A 16661-nucleotide genomic window follows, 5' to 3' on the forward strand; every position below is an offset into this window, starting at 1 on the left:
AGCTTGTGAATTCTTCATGTAATCAGGGCTCTTAAAAAACAAGACCAGAAGATAAAGCCACTTTTAAAATCAGCAGAATTGCCCATAAATTCTGAAGAGTGTAGATTATCCTGATTTACATCTTCCCATCTATCACATATGAGCAGAGCAGAAGCACTCACCATTTTTAAGTTATTACCACATTTTCAATTCAAAACTCCAGAAGTACACTAAAACATATATGTACTTTTCTTATCAAATAAAACTATGTGGAAATAACATACTTAAAATTGCCTTTGTTATTAAAAAGTACTATATGAGGATTTATATGGAAATGATAGTGAAGTTTAAGAAAATACCAGGGAAAGAATGCGTCTTTTTCTCTTTTCCTTTTATTTTTCCAGCCTTGTTCCTGTATTGGGTGATGGCCTTTATTACAAAAACAATAAAATTGGTTAAGTACTGGCAGTCTGGTTGGGGAGTATCAGACCTGCGTTTCTGCATCACAGGCATGATGGTCATCTTGAATGGGCTCCTGATGGCTGTGGAGGTCAATGTCATTCGGGTCAGGGTAGGTATCTAATGATTAGTTTCTGGTTAGCACTTGTATTCAAGACCCCAATATTAAAGATTATAGTCATCCAGGAATCATCAGCATTCAAGAGAATGAACAAATGTGATCTATATGTGTAAATATAAAGTTGAACTCATCACTAAGCTTCAGGCAATTAATATTTCAGAAATCTTAGTATGACCCTAGAATCTATTTATTCATTCATGGATATTGGTGGATCGAGTGCCTGCTATGTGTCAAACATTATGCTCAGTTCTTATTACTGAAGAAATTGTTTTTGGCAGGTAGTTCCATTAACCATGATTGGTCCAAAGCATATTTGGTTAAGCAAAATATGGCATTCCCAGAAATTTAGAACTAAAAAGGTCATCTAATCCACTTTGATCATTTCATGGATGAAGAGACTTCTGTAGAGATAACTTTAACTATGTATCCAATGTAATATGGTCAAGACCCATAGCTGATCTGTAATTACAAATCTGTTTTACTTTCTACCACATAGTCCTGTCAGATGTATTGTGTGAGATACTAATGACTGATTTTTCAGTATTCATTTTCTATCAAAGAACTTTGAATTTGCTCTATGAATGGAAAGATATATGCTGCAATGAATGTGGAGAACAATCAGTTAACATCACCCAGACCACAAATCAATAGAGTGGCTCAACAATGGTGTCGATAACATATTTTAAAATCTAAAAAATGTAAAAATGTTCACTTAGTTGACCCTATCTCAGGATATCATGAAAAATTGGTTCTTAGTAACAACTGTCTTTTAAAAGGTTAATTGATTTTTTGGAATGACCCCAAGCGGATTAAATGTGAAATTCTGTCATTTAACTAGTTAATCTAGTCACAACAAAAGAGAAATATTTCGAAGACTATTTCTGAAAGGAGTGGAAGGAAGCATTAAAATATAAATTTTGGCCACCTGAAATGGAAATGCAGAAAAGGTTGAAATTTTATTTTTAATACATGGGAAAAAAGTGGGCTAATACTGTGGAATTTTTCTTGTCACAGAGATATGTGTTCTTCATGAATCCCCAGAAAGTAAAGCCTCCTGAAGACCTCCAGGATCTGGGTGTGAGATTTCTTCAGCCATTTGTGAACTTACTGTCAAAAGCAACATACTGGTGGATGAACACACTTATCATATCTGCTCATAAAAAGCCTATTGATTTAAAGGCAATTGGAAAGTTGCCAATAGCAATGAGGGCAGTAACAAATTATGTTTGCCTGAAAGATGCATATGAAGAACAAAAGGTAATTTAGTACCTGTTTTCCATGTCCATAATTGTGGAGAATAAGCCTACTAAATATAAAGGTACAAAGCTTAAATAATATCTATAGTTAAGTAAGAGCAGATTTCCTGCATCTATCTTCCCCAGTAGTTTTGAGCCATGTTAATTGGGCCACTGAGAAAAGACCCAAAGAGCCAATGGATTATAGCTATTTTGGGTTAGTTGCCCAGTCAATACATGAGGAAGGCTAGAAAGAGCATTGTCTTTTCTCTGGGACATGTGGCCAAGTGCAAAGTAAGAGTTAAGTTCAATGATCATGTATGACTAATCCGTGTTACCATACAATATTAATAATTCATGGAATTTTTATTGCCTTTTCTCAAGCATCATGTGAATAATTGTGTTATACATGTAAAATAGATCATATTCATTAATAACCCCTTCTAAGAAATTAAAATTCTTAATTCTTAAATTATTGACTAAAATTTGGATTCTGTGGGTCAAATTTGGGAGATTAAATCAAATTAAGGGGTGCCATGTACCTACTCCGTATATTATCTCATATGTTTTCTAAAATTGGTTCCTCTAGTACTTTCTTTGAGTATTGACAATTGCTTTAAAATTTTTAAAGAGCAAAGTTTTGGAATATTTTCAGTTTGTCTAGTTATCATTCTGAGTAGTCAAGAATGCTTTCCATAGTGACAGATGTTTTATATTGCAATTATGTACAAATATTAGGGCAATTAAAAATATTAGTATTCACAACAACAATGGAAGAGAGTAGGGTATGGTGAATCAGTTAAAGAGTTTTTGTCTGTTCTAAATCAAGATCAACAAAGCGTTTATGGTAAATGGTGAAAATGACCTCTGTGTTGTGTCATAAATATGTGTTATGAAATTAATATTGCAGGAAATGGTTACTATAAATGAACCTGAGTCATTTCTCTGGTTTCACCTCTGAGAAAAGTATTGCATAATATTTTTCAAACTTCTCTTCTAAAAGAAAAGATTTACAATATAGCCTAAAGTTTTCTGCATGCTCTTCACAACAGAGATTAGCTTGAATTTGGTGTGTTAAGGTTTTTTCTCAGTAAACTTTAGAACATAATTAAATTATTCATTTTAACAGAAAATTAAATATGAAGTACATTTGACCTTTTTGTCATTGAGTTGGTTTCTTTGCCACAATGGAATATGCCATTCTTCAGTTTGCATTTATTTGAGGAATACCTGGGAGACACAACTCTACCATAATTTAAAAATTATTGGCTACCATTCATGGAGATGGGAAATACCTAGAGGAAAACCAACTTGAAGTTGGGATGATCTGTTTTGTTTAGCTTGTAGTAATTTGATAGGTCTATCTCTTGAGGTCTGGTAATTCCAGAAATCACGACCAGTTAATAACCTTGATCTTTGTACTCTACTATTTTCTTTTCCATACAATATTAATTTGGTAATTTTCATGACATATATACATTTTCCAAATCAAAAGGAATTAAAATGAATTAGGCCTTAAGAATTTTGTGTCCTCCTTTGACAACTAAAAATAATATGGAGTCTTAGAAAAACTGTCCTGTTTACTTTACATTCTCTCTATTTCATTTAAATGCATTCAGTAGCTACTGTTTGCATAATATGCAAGGATACAGAATTATGCACAGTGTACAGAAAGGGACTCATTAACATCTATTTTTAAGTCCTTAAAATATCTTCAGAACTATCAGTAGGAATTTCTTGGGATTAATTGCTGCTCCATCTGGTTTTTCTTTCAGAAAAAAGTAGCAGATCATCCAAATCGGACTCCATCTATATGGCTTGCAATGTACAGAGCTTTTGGGCGACCAATTCTGCTTAGCAGCACGTTCCGTTATCTGGCTGACTTACTGGGTTTTGCTGGACCTCTCTGTATTTCTGGAATAGTTCAGCGTGTGAATGAAACCCAGAATGGGACAAATAATGCAACAGGAGTAAGTTCATGGTGCTTTTGAAAGGAAACACATTATTGGCAGATTTCACTGTAATTGTCACTTTTTATTAATGCATTTTATGAGTAGTTCAAACAGGCTTATTTACAGAGAGTTGAATGCTTTTTAAAAGAAAGAAAATAATGATTTTCCTTGTAGAGAAAATCACATGTTTATGTATTCATTGAATGAATGTGGCCAACAAAATTATTTCTCAGATTTGAGCCTATGAACATTTAATAAGCATCTACTGTGTGCCAGAAACTGTGCACAGAAATTTCACAACGATTCTTTTATTTGATCTTTATAGCAATCCTTTAAAGAATTGTCATGCAGGACTGCATGAGGTGTAGCTGAGTCACTTTTTAGAGGCCTGTGATTAATAATACTAGCAATGTGATCTGTAATATTGTACATTTCTCTTTTCTTGTATAATAAAAACCATTACCCTGTTTCACAATGATCAGGGCAAGTCACCTTATGATATTAGATATTATGTTCTTATTTTGAGCCCTATAGTATAAAATGCTATATTTATTGCTATATATATATATTTATTGCTATAAATATGTAGTCTTTTATTTTCTGTTAAGAATGCCTGCATCTTGAACTTGCTAGTTTCTTTCTAAGATAGTAACTGATTTCCCTAGTTTCAGAGATAGAAACTCTAGTTCACATGGATCAGTTTTCCTTTTCTATTCTTTCAATCTCACTTTCCGTCTTCTTTTCTCATCTATTAAAATTTTATATGTTATCACAGCCTACATTAAATCTTGCCTTTTCAGTGAAGCTTTTTCTGATCTTCATACTTGGAATTTCTCTCTCCTCAGTTCTCCCTTAATACATTCTTTGCTTGACATTAGCACTTACTACATACATATGCTCTTCATAGTGAAGTGTATTATTTATGGATATGCTTATCTTTCCAGGTTGTAAGCTCATTAAACAAAGTGAGTGTGAACTGTTTATACTTGTGCCCACAATGCTTAGTAGTCAGATCCTTGCACACTTTAGTGTTCAATTATTATTGAGGTGAACCAGATATTCTCACCATTGGATACACTTTGGGGATGTTTTGTTCCTACTAACTTGATTACATACAAATAGCTAAATTCTACCTAGTGTGCTTCTATTATTCTCCTCCCTTACACATATTATTCATGTGCTTTTCTAAAAAGGAACAGGACTTGCATATTCATATCTATCCCTATGAAAGAAGGAGAATTTTACTAGGTCTAAATTATAAGAAAAAACAACAAATGTCCAACTTGACATAATAGTTAAGTGTTATCTTTTTCTCTCTTCTAACAAACAAGTTACCATATGCTATTGTTATAAACAAAAATCAATAAATTTAGTATATTCTTATGACGAATTCAGTCACTATCCCTACTAAAACAATACAAAGGATCTTCAAAAAGTTCATGGAAAGTTTTGTATTCTCTTTTAATTCCATTTTCCATGAACTTTTTGAAGTAACCTCATATTTCAGAAGTTGTAAAGTGTCACGTGGGTACAATCAGTAGCCAAATTACCTATTTTATAATTTGTAATTTATTCCATCAATATAAATTAAGATAGACGAAAATCAGAAAAGTCAACTGTGTAGAATTATTTCAAGCTAATAAGGCTACAGAAATTGTATTTTTGTTCCATTGGTCTTTGGTCTTGCTGGCCAGCTATCAGTTTTGTGGGTTTTTTTTTTTTTTTTACTACTTCCCATTTAATTAAGGTAGAAAATATCTTTTCAGGAAATGCATAAATTTTTTAAAATTAAAATTTACTTTTTTCTACAATTGGGCATTTTCAGCAATGTTAATAGTCAATTTATGATTTTAGGCATTTAACTGGTTTTGTATTTGTACCTGCAGACGTTATGGGGAAAAGCCAAAATTGTCTTGCTTCTAGGTCATTCCACTGCTGTATTGCAAAGATGTTGAGTTTTATACTTAAAAATCATCTATTCTTTAAGTAATGCAAACCACACCTGATATATGAAAAGACTAGTTTTTAATTTGTCTCTTTCTTTCTTTTGGGACAAGATTTCAGAAACCCTCTCATCAAAGGAATTTCTTGAAAATGCTTATGTTCTAGCAGTTCTTCTCTTCTTGGCTCTTATTCTGCAAAGAACCTTTTTGCAGGCTTCCTACTATGTAACCATAGAGACTGGTATTAACCTCCGTGGAGCTCTGCTGGTATGTACAGGCTTTGAATGATCTTTGTTCCTTGGAAACACCACATACCATCCAGTAATAGGAATAGCAGTAGCTTCAGTTTTGCTTTTTCATTTCATTTTCACTTTAATATTACATCAACATCATTGCTAGGATCTACTTAGTGAAACACAGTAGATCTAATTCATAAACCCATTAGATGAAAAATAACTTAAGAATAACATATTAAGAAAAATATTTTAAAATCTTTCATTCACTTATCTCTATTTCCATTTGTTCCAGAGCTTATATTTAAGTTGAATATATATTTTGATTACATCGCTAGAAAAAAATAAGTTTGTATTACATCGAGGACTGAAAGTAACTACGCTAAAATGGAAATAGTAGTTGATTTAAGAAGATGGCCTTATAGGGTTTTTTTCCCCCTTTTTTCCAAAAAGTTTTAAAATGTTCGTTATTTTTTTCAATGAAAATAAGTAATCATAGTGCTGATTTTAAGTTTAGAGCTTTAAATACATCTTTTTTTCCCCCTTGCAGGCCATGATATACAATAAAATTCTTAGGCTATCTACGTCTAACTTATCCATGGGTGAGATGACCCTGGGACAGATCAACAACTTGGTTGCCATTGAAACCAATCAACTCATGTGGTTCTTGTTCCTGTGTCCCAATCTATGGGCTATGCCTGTTCAGGTAGATGAATATATGTAAGATTCTTGTTTGCAGAGGAAATAAAGCAAAGGGAGTTCAGTAAAGTTTATACTTTTTGAATATGCTAATGTTGTTATACCCTTTTTATAGACAAGGAAGCTGAGATTTGGAAATGTTCTGCATAGGTTAAGAAAGTGGGGTTTGGAATTATGCTGCTTGGGTGCAAATATCTGTGCTACCCCGCTTTTACACAAGTGCTTAACCCCTCAAAGCATCAGTTTCGTTCACTGTGAAATAGGAATAATGATAGTATCTGCCTCATAGAGTTGTGGGAATCATCAAAATTAAGTAAGAACATTTCATGGGTACTCAGTAATTGTTAGGTAGTATTGTTGCCCAAATTCATGCAAGTCACAGAGCCAAGGTTTAAACCTTTTCATTTTGGTAAACTCTCTTCTAGCATTTTTAAACTAGAGCAATTGTTTTAATCCATCCCATAGTTTCAATAGCTAGTATATTACAAAATGTTTAACTTTATAAGGTGGTAGGAACACTGACAAGCTGAAGGGCTATTTAGTTATTTCCTATATAAAATAGCATTTTAGTAAAAACACATGTTTTATTTCCCCATTGGGTAAGATGGCAAAAGAAATGTATTCTGTTTTTTTCTCACTGTGGTAGTGGATATTTTTAATTATCTCAAGTTATGTGTCCTGTAGATGGAGTTTAAACTGTAGATCTCATTCGATGCAGACTATCGCCTATGTCCCTATGCACCACAGTTATTGAAGTGCATAAAATAGTAAAGATATGCTAGATTTTTAATTTATTGTTTGCCTTTTCATTTTTTAATGGAAATCCATGTCAAATGAAAGTACGTATTATCCATAGTGCTTGGCTCAAAGTAAGATTTAAGATATGTTTTGTCTTACTTTGTCAAAATGTACTTAAACACCGGTGAATTAGGTAGCTGCCTATGTGGTGTACTTACAGTGCACTGAGAATCCCAGGCTGCCACCGAATGACTGCATCCCGGGTGACCTTGAGGAAATTTCTGTTTTGGAATGCCTAAACTACCTAATTGGTTGGGTAGTAAACATGTGTCCTTGTGTCTGGAAAGCTACTATTAAACTGTTATCATTTGTATATAGGCATACATTATATGCTTGAGCTGTATAGGTACAGTTCATTAGCTGACATTTGAGTCATGATAATTTGAGCTCCTGGAAAAAAATTTTCAGGAAGAGAGGGAGCAGAGTCAAATCCTGAGTATTTAGAGGAAGCAAACCAGAAAGGGAAGCCCTAAACGGTTCAGCCTTGAGTTTTGGGAAATAAATTTTAAAAGGGGAAGTGAGGTGAGATGGAGGACCAGCTTTAGCTTCTTGATGGTTTTAGTTAGGCTTAGGCTTCTTGTCATGAAGTGACTTCTGGGGTCGTTAAGGTGAGGAGCATCGTTCCTTTAGTCCACACATAACCAACCTGTGCTCACTTACATTATAATGCTGCCCCTGCCTTCCCTCCTCCCAGCCTCGAAAAGCTAGTGGAATTCCAAAAGAATATAGACTGTCAAATTTATGGTGGGTGACAGCATTTTTCAGAAAATTTTATGTCCTGTTAAAAATTTGAAGACTACCTTAGAAAGTTGGACAGATCATGGGACCACACTGCAACTTCATGCAATAAATTGGTTTGGCACCAGTTGCACGGGTCATCATACTAAAAATAAAGCCCTATTACTAGCCTTCCCCAAATAAATCATACTAAAACCCAGCTGTCATGGTTGAGTTGACTTCCAAATAAACTTAATTTAATAATTAAGAAATAGCACATTTTTACTAAAAACTATTTCCTTTCATGCAGTGGCTCTCACACCCCCATTCAATTTCCCTTTCTGTGTGTTTTTCTTCCTAGATCATAATGGGAGTGATTCTGCTGTATAATTTACTTGGATCAAGTGCATTGGTTGGTGCAGCTGTCATTGTGCTCCTTGCGCCAATTCAGTACTTCATCGCTACGAAGTTGGCAGAAGCTCAGAAGAGCACTCTCGTAAGTAACATCTCTTGGAAACTTTATTAGGAAAATCTAGTAGTGTTGTTTTATTTTTGTAATACAGGAAATTAAGGCATACCACTCAGGATAATTTGGAAATCTTTCTATTTCATTTTAATTATTAGGCAGAAAATATATATTTCCTGTGTTGCAAAAACAATTTTTTAAAGTGGATTAAAAATTTAGGACTTGATCTGAGACTCAAAATACCAGAATCACAGTTCCTGAGGTTTTTAAGTGCCAGAAAGTGATGAGGCTTTGGATCTTCTTCTTAAGTCGCATGTCTAAAGAATATTCTTAAGTGTTCTTTGAGACCACTGGATGTCAGTTATTGACATGAAAGAAATGGATCGAGGGGCATGTGAAGGGTCAGGTTAGGTGCTTCTGAAATTAAATTTCCCTAGAGTAGACTCAGACCACGTGATGGCCTATGGAGTCACATTGAAGTATTTCAGTGACAGCTGCTGTGTCTGAATATGTTCATGGTCGACTTGGCAAGCAAGAAAAAGCCCAATTTTTGACCCTTTCTGTCTTCAATTTGCCATGAAATCATTTTATTTGAGCAAGAATTGGCTTCTTTTAAAGAAGTATTTGCAAATAATAAAATTGTTGACAGCATGTTTAGATAAAGTTTATTAAATATGAGTAAGGCTGTCTGTAAATCAGGCGTAAAATGTAGAGATGCTTCCACTAACGGAATTGTTGCTTAAGTTGGTGTTTCCACTGTGACAAACAAGTTGTGTGTCACGCTAGTGGTTTTTATCACTTATTTTCCTGCTGCTTCTCATGAGGTTACTGATTATTTCTGTCTGAGCTGTCTACCCTTTTTACTCCAGCACACAAATACAGAAAGGTGTGGAAGAAGGGTATCAGCAGAGTATGCCTGTTCTCAAACATCTTTCTTTCCTTTAGCCATTCATACCATATTCATTCACTCATTTAACAATCATTTGGTAGGCATGTAAGACCCTGTAGAGACAAAAAGCTGAACCAGAAAAACTGGCCATTTGCTACTTTTGTTTTCCGCTATCTGCCCTTTGACCACTCTAGTACCCCTTTGATAGTTAACAGGTCATATTTTACCGTGCTACTAATTCTAGTATAATATTTGGTGGTGGAAGAAGCTAAAACAGCTGACTGCATTGAGGCTTTTGTATCTGCTGCAAATCTTTCTACAGTTAACCCAAGTTGTTAATAATCAGTAAATCTAATTTAGGCCTTAAACAAGAGCTTACAAAGAAGTATGTAGAAATCTCTTGAAGTTAAAGATAATAGGCTTGGTTTCAATCACTGTGCTGTGAAGATGTAATGTGATTGTACCTAAGGCTGTCCCCTCACATTCCCAGCTAAGAAGCAAACTGGCTTTTTAAAATTCATTGTTTTTCTTCTTCTAAATATGAGTGATAGTGTTGAGGGGAGAATAAAAGGATTTGGATATTAGAAAGAGCCATTGGAAATCTCTTTATCATTTCTTTAAATTTATGTCTATATTATCTGCAGAAAATGAAGTATCTGCAGGAAATATATGAAACTGAAGAAACTGCTTTTATGTAAAACAAAGCAACAAACAGAGACACAAATTTTTAGGTGGAAAGAAATTTTGAGGACATCTCATTAAACTCTTCATTTTAAATGGAGGAGATTGAAGCACAGAGTTTAACTACTTCTCCTGAAAAGTTCACAGACTAATTATTAGAAACCAATATCTTTTCAATCCCTGTTCATTACATAATCCTGCCTTTCTGATTTAGTTGGATGCAGCCTGCATTATTATTTTATTCCTTTGTTTTATAGGATTATTCCACTGAGAGATTGAAGAAAACAAATGAAATATTGAAAGGCATCAAACTTCTAAAGTTGTATGCCTGGGAGCACATTTTCTGCAAAAGTGTGGAGGAAACAAGAATGAAAGAACTATCTAGTCTGAAAACCTTTGCACTTTATACATCACTCTCCAGTAAGTTCTTGTTGCTCTAAGAACAGGTGATGTTAAGAACAATGAAAAAACGCAGTCTATTTGGTGTAGATTGTGATCAGTGAAGCATTGTAGTCATTCAGGGAAGCCCATCTATTTCTAGACATGAGCCATCCAATAGCCACCAGCCACATGAGGCTATTTACATTTAAATGAATGACCAGGGTAAGTACAGGTTTAGAGTCAAGCAGACCTGAGTTTGATTCCTTGCAAGATGTGTGCCCTTGCCCAATGTACTTTACAAACTGAAATCCTTGGTTTCTTCATTTGTAAAACGAGGATAGTGATGGTGGTAGCACCTGTAATTGAAACCCCTCTTATCAGTTATAATTGGGATGGATAGTTGCTTTTCAGTAAAAAGTTTATTTATTTAAATTGGTTTGACTGCATTACTATTGATCTTCTATTCCCAAAGATCCTTTAAAATTATCTGCAGGGTTTTTTTACCTGTCTTTTTGGAAGCTTATGATATTACATTTTCTTGAAGATTGTACTTGAAATGCCACTTTTGAAAATTGAGGAGGAAAAAATATTAGTTTCAGATGAAAGAACCCAAACCACACTGACATACAACCCTCTTTTCCAATACATTTGAAGATTTTTAGCTGCGGGGCACTTTTATCCTCAAATCAAATTGTTTTTTTTTTTTTTCTCCAAGTGTGACACTATGTACTCTCAAGAATAATGTGTTTATGTTAGTACAATTTACATGACCTGAGCCAAACTGTTCCCACTAATATTTGATTTGTGTGTCGGTTTTGTTCATCTCTATTGTTCCCAAGACCGTTAACAACGTAAAGTTTTGGAGGTTTATATATTCTTTCCTCTTAAATTATAAACTACTTTAGATCTTAGAGATTATAAACACTTCTTTTGTGAAATAGATTTAGGGAAAATATTTGGCTGATATAGACCATTTATTCCAGCCCTAATGCTTGATGCATTAGAAATGAAACTGGAAAGAGTTTCATTTTCCAGCTGTGTACCACTGTGATATGGTGTCAAAATGCTACAAGACAGAATGATAGAGATCAGCTAGCTTACGTAATAGTCCTGTAAGCTGGTGGCCCCTTTAAGATATCCTTTTCTGCAGTGGGCTGTAACTCTCATGGAGAGGATGGATCCAGCCATAAATAATATCATAAAAATAATAATGTCAACAACAAAATAGATTGAGAGTTTACTGAGCCAATTATTGCCCTAAGTGGCTTTACGTAGATCATCTTATTTAATCCTCACAGCAGCCCAGTAATTTAGATTCTATAATGAATTCCATTTTAGAAATTCAAAGATTGAGGTATAAAGAGCTTAAGTAACTTGAACTTCATCCAGATCACCCAGCTATTAAATGATGGGAGTGAGATGTTAACCCAGACGGTCTGTCTCCAGAACTGAAACTTGGGTTGGTATTTTGAAAGTCAGGTATCACAGGAGAGAGGGCAGAGGAGGCAGTACTAGGGGAGATTGATAAGAAGTCAAGCAGGTGAAAATGAGTGACTGTGTGTTCATGTGAGGCAGGAATTCTTGAGTCAATGGAGTAAAATCCCAGCTGGACCACTTTGTTGACTAACTGGTTAAGTATAGTGTTCTTAATGGCTAAGAGCTTGGACTAGGTGAGCTGAACAGAGCTGGCTATAAGTCCCAGCTCTGCCACTTTGTTTTGGTGTGGCCTTGAGCAAGTTCCTTAAACCCTCCTAGCCTCAGTTTCCTTATCAGTAACATGGGATAATAATAATATCTACCATGCAGGATCATAGTGAAGATTAAAGTGGATAATGAATGATAGAAATGTTTATTGGGTGCACACTCTATTGTGGGCACCTTGTCAAATGCTTAAAGCACATGGTAAATGATCTAGTGCTCAATAACCTCTGTCCCTCCATTTCCTTATCTAAAAATTGGTGTAATAACAATACCTGTTTCACAGGTTATGTTGTGAGAGTCCAATGAGACAGTGAATGTGATACTGCTTAGTAAATGTTAAAATATTTTATGAATAATATTTGTAGAGCATCATGCAAAAATCAAAAAAGAAAAAAGAGAAAAAGAAAAAGAAAAAAAAAATCAACTGTATAGGACAGTAGTTATTCTTGGGTCTTAGAGGGCAAGCTGAGCTGAGATGAAATCCTGGCTCGGCAACTTGTCAGTTGTACAACTTTGGTGAGTTGCTTGGTGAAGCCTTGGTTTCCTGGTTAGTAAGCAGGGATGTATTAATAGTACCTTGGGAAATTAAATAAGGTAATATATGTAAAGTGTTTAGAAAAGCACAAGAAATGTAAAAGTACTCAATAGTATCTGCAAATATTAAAAAGCAATGTTAAACAGAACAAATACTAGTAGAACTAAAGATCCATTTCTACTTTTATGAATCAGCGTTCTTACCACTTGAGATGATATTTGAGGGGAAAAGAAATTCTGTTAAACAATTTCTAGTCTCCATTGTCAAATGGTCATATGCTGTTTGTGGGTTTAATTCATTGGTAAAGGCAAGTCACTTTTATTTTCTCTCTTCACCTTGACAGAGATTTATGGGGAGAATTAGACAGAACATGAGGCTTTTGGTTGTAATCCAATTTCTATCACCTACTTTGGATTCTTGCACGTTACCCTTTAAATTATTTCTTCCTTATTGTGTAGGGTTATTGTAATCATTAAAGATGAGAACGTATGTAAAATGCTAAAGTCTGACCTCAATAACCATGCGTTGTTTAGTAGTAGCAAAACAGAGAGGTGGAGCCAGACTGAGGAGCCAGACCGCCTAGGTTTGAACCCAGATGTGCGGCTCTGAGCTTGTCATTCTCATCTTTATAATGGGGTAGTAAGAGTAACTGCTACCTGTACTGATGCAGATTGATTTATGGATCATTTTTAATAAAATGGCAGTAGTTGTTCTCTTTCTTCCCTAGAGGAGATTAGTTAAAGATGCAGAAAACAAATTAATGATAAACAAGGATGAGGGTGAAAGAACAAAATACACTTCGAAAACAGGACAGTAGCTAGAGAAAGAAGACCGAGGCAGAAACTCCTCATCTATGCTGTTTTCACACTCACTTTGGATTCTCAGTACTGTACAAGAATGTGTATTTGATAAGCAAGCACAATCTCATTCTATTTTAAGTACAGGGGCAGGGACAGTTCGTGAAGGCAGATGATTTTTTAAATGGGGTTCCTGTACTGCCAGGAAAACTAGATTCTAGCTCTTACTGCCATTGCCTGGCTCTGTCACCAACAAGTTACTTAATTTTGGGGGCCCTTGGTTCATAAAATTTTATGGTTTATGAACAAAATAACTATAAATTATCAATTTGGGTTTTGTTTTTACTATGACTTCCAAACTCTAATATTTTAGCCTAAAATATGAGTGTTCCTTGTTTCAGCTATGCATATCACACTCATCAAATGATAATGAAATATACTCCTGGGGAGAAATTTAAACAAACAGAGGGCCAAGGATATGGAATTATTTTATTAGTTGAAAGTTCTATAAGTGGAAATTAATATATTGCTGGAAAGAGAACTTGAAGTAATATCAAATTCTTGTTTTCAATCTGTATAATAACCCAATTTTCATATTTTTAAACTAATCCAGTGGACCAAACAAAATATAAACTGTAAACCCTCTCAAGAATGCACATTTGTTAAATTCTAATAATTTGCATCATTAAATGGTTATTTTATCTGAATTGTGTTGTTTGTAACATTTCATAAGAAAAAATAATTTCCCAATGAATGAAAACAATTTCTGGTTAAGATTAATGTGTGGGAGCTCATAGAACTGCAGACAAGGAATATCAACTGGGAAGTGTTTATGGACCCCAGGCGAAATGTTATTTAATCCACTTTGTCCTTCCTGTCTTCAAGGAAAGTTTAAGTAATAATTTATGATTAATTAAAGTTACTGAAGATGTTTTTACAGTTCAATGAAACTAATGTATTTTATTTCTTTCCGTAGTCTTCATGAACGCAGCAATTCCCATAGCAGCCGTGCTTGCTGTAAGACATTTCTTCTTGCTTCTAGAAGTAGAATGAAGTCAGTGATATAAGTGATTTATGAACAAGAATGTATGAGTACTAATATATATTACCTCACTTCGGCTGCTTCCCTTGTTGCAGTCTCCCATTGCAATGGTTCTAATCCAGGGTTTCTCAGTTGCGACACTGGGCATTTTGATCCAGATAATTCATTGTTATAGAGGGCTGTCCCCTGCATTAGGGTGGTTAGCAGCATCCCTAGCTTCTACTGCCTAGATGCCAGTAGCACCCCCAGTCATAAAAATCAAAACTATCCCCAGACATTGCCAAATGTCCCCTGGCAAACAAAATTAACAGTGGTTGAGAACTAACTGTTCTAATCTCGATGACCTCGTTCCCAGACATTCTTATAACAAAGAGGTGCTAGATCAACAACCAGAAAATGTTAAATAATTACATTATATTTCACACTAAAATGACAATCCCAGCAACAAATATTGTTTTTAGAAATGTAGATAATTCTTCATTGGACACCAGTGCTGAGAGATTTAGTAAAGATCCACAATAGGGACCCTGAAACAACAGATGGTTCTCTTTTCTCTTAGAGTATTTAGCACTGGTTGGAAAGATCTTGACTGGTTGTTAAGAACTTGAGTTCTCCACTCAGTTAATCCCCCTGCTCAGTAACTTGACAGAGGTCAGTTTCTTAGTCTGTAAATAGAATCGGTCCTGACTTTCTCACAAGTTAACCATTAGCACGACATGGAAACCATTGAGTACTCACCAACAGTAAGTATTGTTTGAGTCAGGGAGTTTCGGATAAAGTAATTGTTTTCATGGTTGCAATAGACATATTGGGATAGCAGAATATGTTAGTTTGTAAAATTGAATGTAAGCACGTGTGAAACATTCTCCAGCTTTCTCTAAAGCAATCCTTACTTCGCACAGACGTTTGTAACCCACGCATATGCCAGCGGGAACAATCTGAAACCTGCCGAGGCCTTTGCTTCACTGTCTCTCTTTCATATCCTGGTCACACCACTGTTCCTGCTCTCCACAGTGGTCAGATTTGCAGTCAAAGCCATCATAAGGTATGCCCTGAAATATCCGGAATTCTTTGCTTATTTATTATAGAAATAATGTATGCTCATGGTAGTAAATTTGAAAAAGTATAAAGAACATTAAAATCACTGCCCAGAGATAATCATTGTTAAAAGTTTGGTATGCTACCTTTCAGTCTTTTAATTATTTCATATAAAAATAATTATTTTAAAATAAAAATTTTGAATTTATGTAACTTTTGACTCCTTATTTCACTTATTGTTTTTATTATTTTCCTCTCATTAAAATCTTATATTACATGATGTTTACTAGCTATGTGATATTCCATTGTTTGGAAGTATTCTAATTTAATCAATAATTACCTTTTAATTGTACATTTAGAATGTTTCTGTTTCCTTCATAACATAAATAACATTGAGGTAAAGATCTTTATTTATTTTTGAACTTTGGTGATTTTCTTAGGTCAAATTTCCAGAAGTGAGAATACTAGTTCTAATACTATTCATATCTTTAAGGTCCTTGATGAATATGGTTATGTTGCTTTCTACTGAAGTGGTGGTAGGTCAAACACTATACACAATTTTAAGATTTTTTGTGAATATGGCCATAATGTTTTCCATTAAAACTGTGCCAGTTTATATTTGTGCCAATAATGACACAGAATGTTTGCATCAACTGTTTTAATTTTAGTTTGATCAGACCAAAAAATCCAGGTTTATAGTCTCTGAAAATGAAAAAAACTGTAAAACTGTTTGTATTGTGCTCATTTAAATATACTTCGATAGTGTTTTCAACCAGTGTAGACTTTATCTCACTTATAATATACAGCTATAAAAATAGATGTCATGGGGTAATGACCCTTTCCCTACCATTTTTACTTATATGTATGTAAATATGTTACCAAACTACATTATACTACATCGTATATGCTATAGTCTTCCATGTCCTATACTCTATTAGAAACAAGTCTTAAAGTAGTGTTTTGCTTTTTGCTGTATGATCTTTATAAACCTTATA

The 16661-nt window shown here is 34.4% G+C and overlaps 1 protein-coding gene across 4 annotated transcripts in view; it reads left to right on the forward strand.

The window, feature by feature from the left end:
• Window positions 1–16661, forward strand: part of ABCC9 (ATP binding cassette subfamily C member 9) — a 130757-nt gene that overhangs the window by 24726 nt on the left and 89370 nt on the right. For all 4 annotated transcript variants that reach the window (XM_063075692.1, XM_063075694.1, XM_063075690.1 and 1 more), the window contains exons 7-15: window positions 384–550; window positions 1574–1816; window positions 3570–3764; window positions 5804–5956; window positions 6473–6628; window positions 8498–8632; window positions 10430–10592; window positions 14563–14603; window positions 15531–15673. In XM_063075692.1, coding sequence (XP_062931762.1) covers window positions 384–550; window positions 1574–1816; window positions 3570–3764; window positions 5804–5956; window positions 6473–6628; window positions 8498–8632; window positions 10430–10592; window positions 14563–14603; window positions 15531–15673 — 1396 coding nt within the window. The remainder of the gene's footprint in view (window positions 1–383; window positions 551–1573; window positions 1817–3569; window positions 3765–5803; window positions 5957–6472; window positions 6629–8497; window positions 8633–10429; window positions 10593–14562; window positions 14604–15530; window positions 15674–16661) is intronic.

The sequence above is a fragment of the Cynocephalus volans genome, chromosome 12, assembly GCF_027409185.1.
Source record: "Cynocephalus volans isolate mCynVol1 chromosome 12, mCynVol1.pri, whole genome shotgun sequence".
Lineage (NCBI taxonomy): Eukaryota > Metazoa > Chordata > Mammalia > Dermoptera > Cynocephalidae > Cynocephalus > Cynocephalus volans.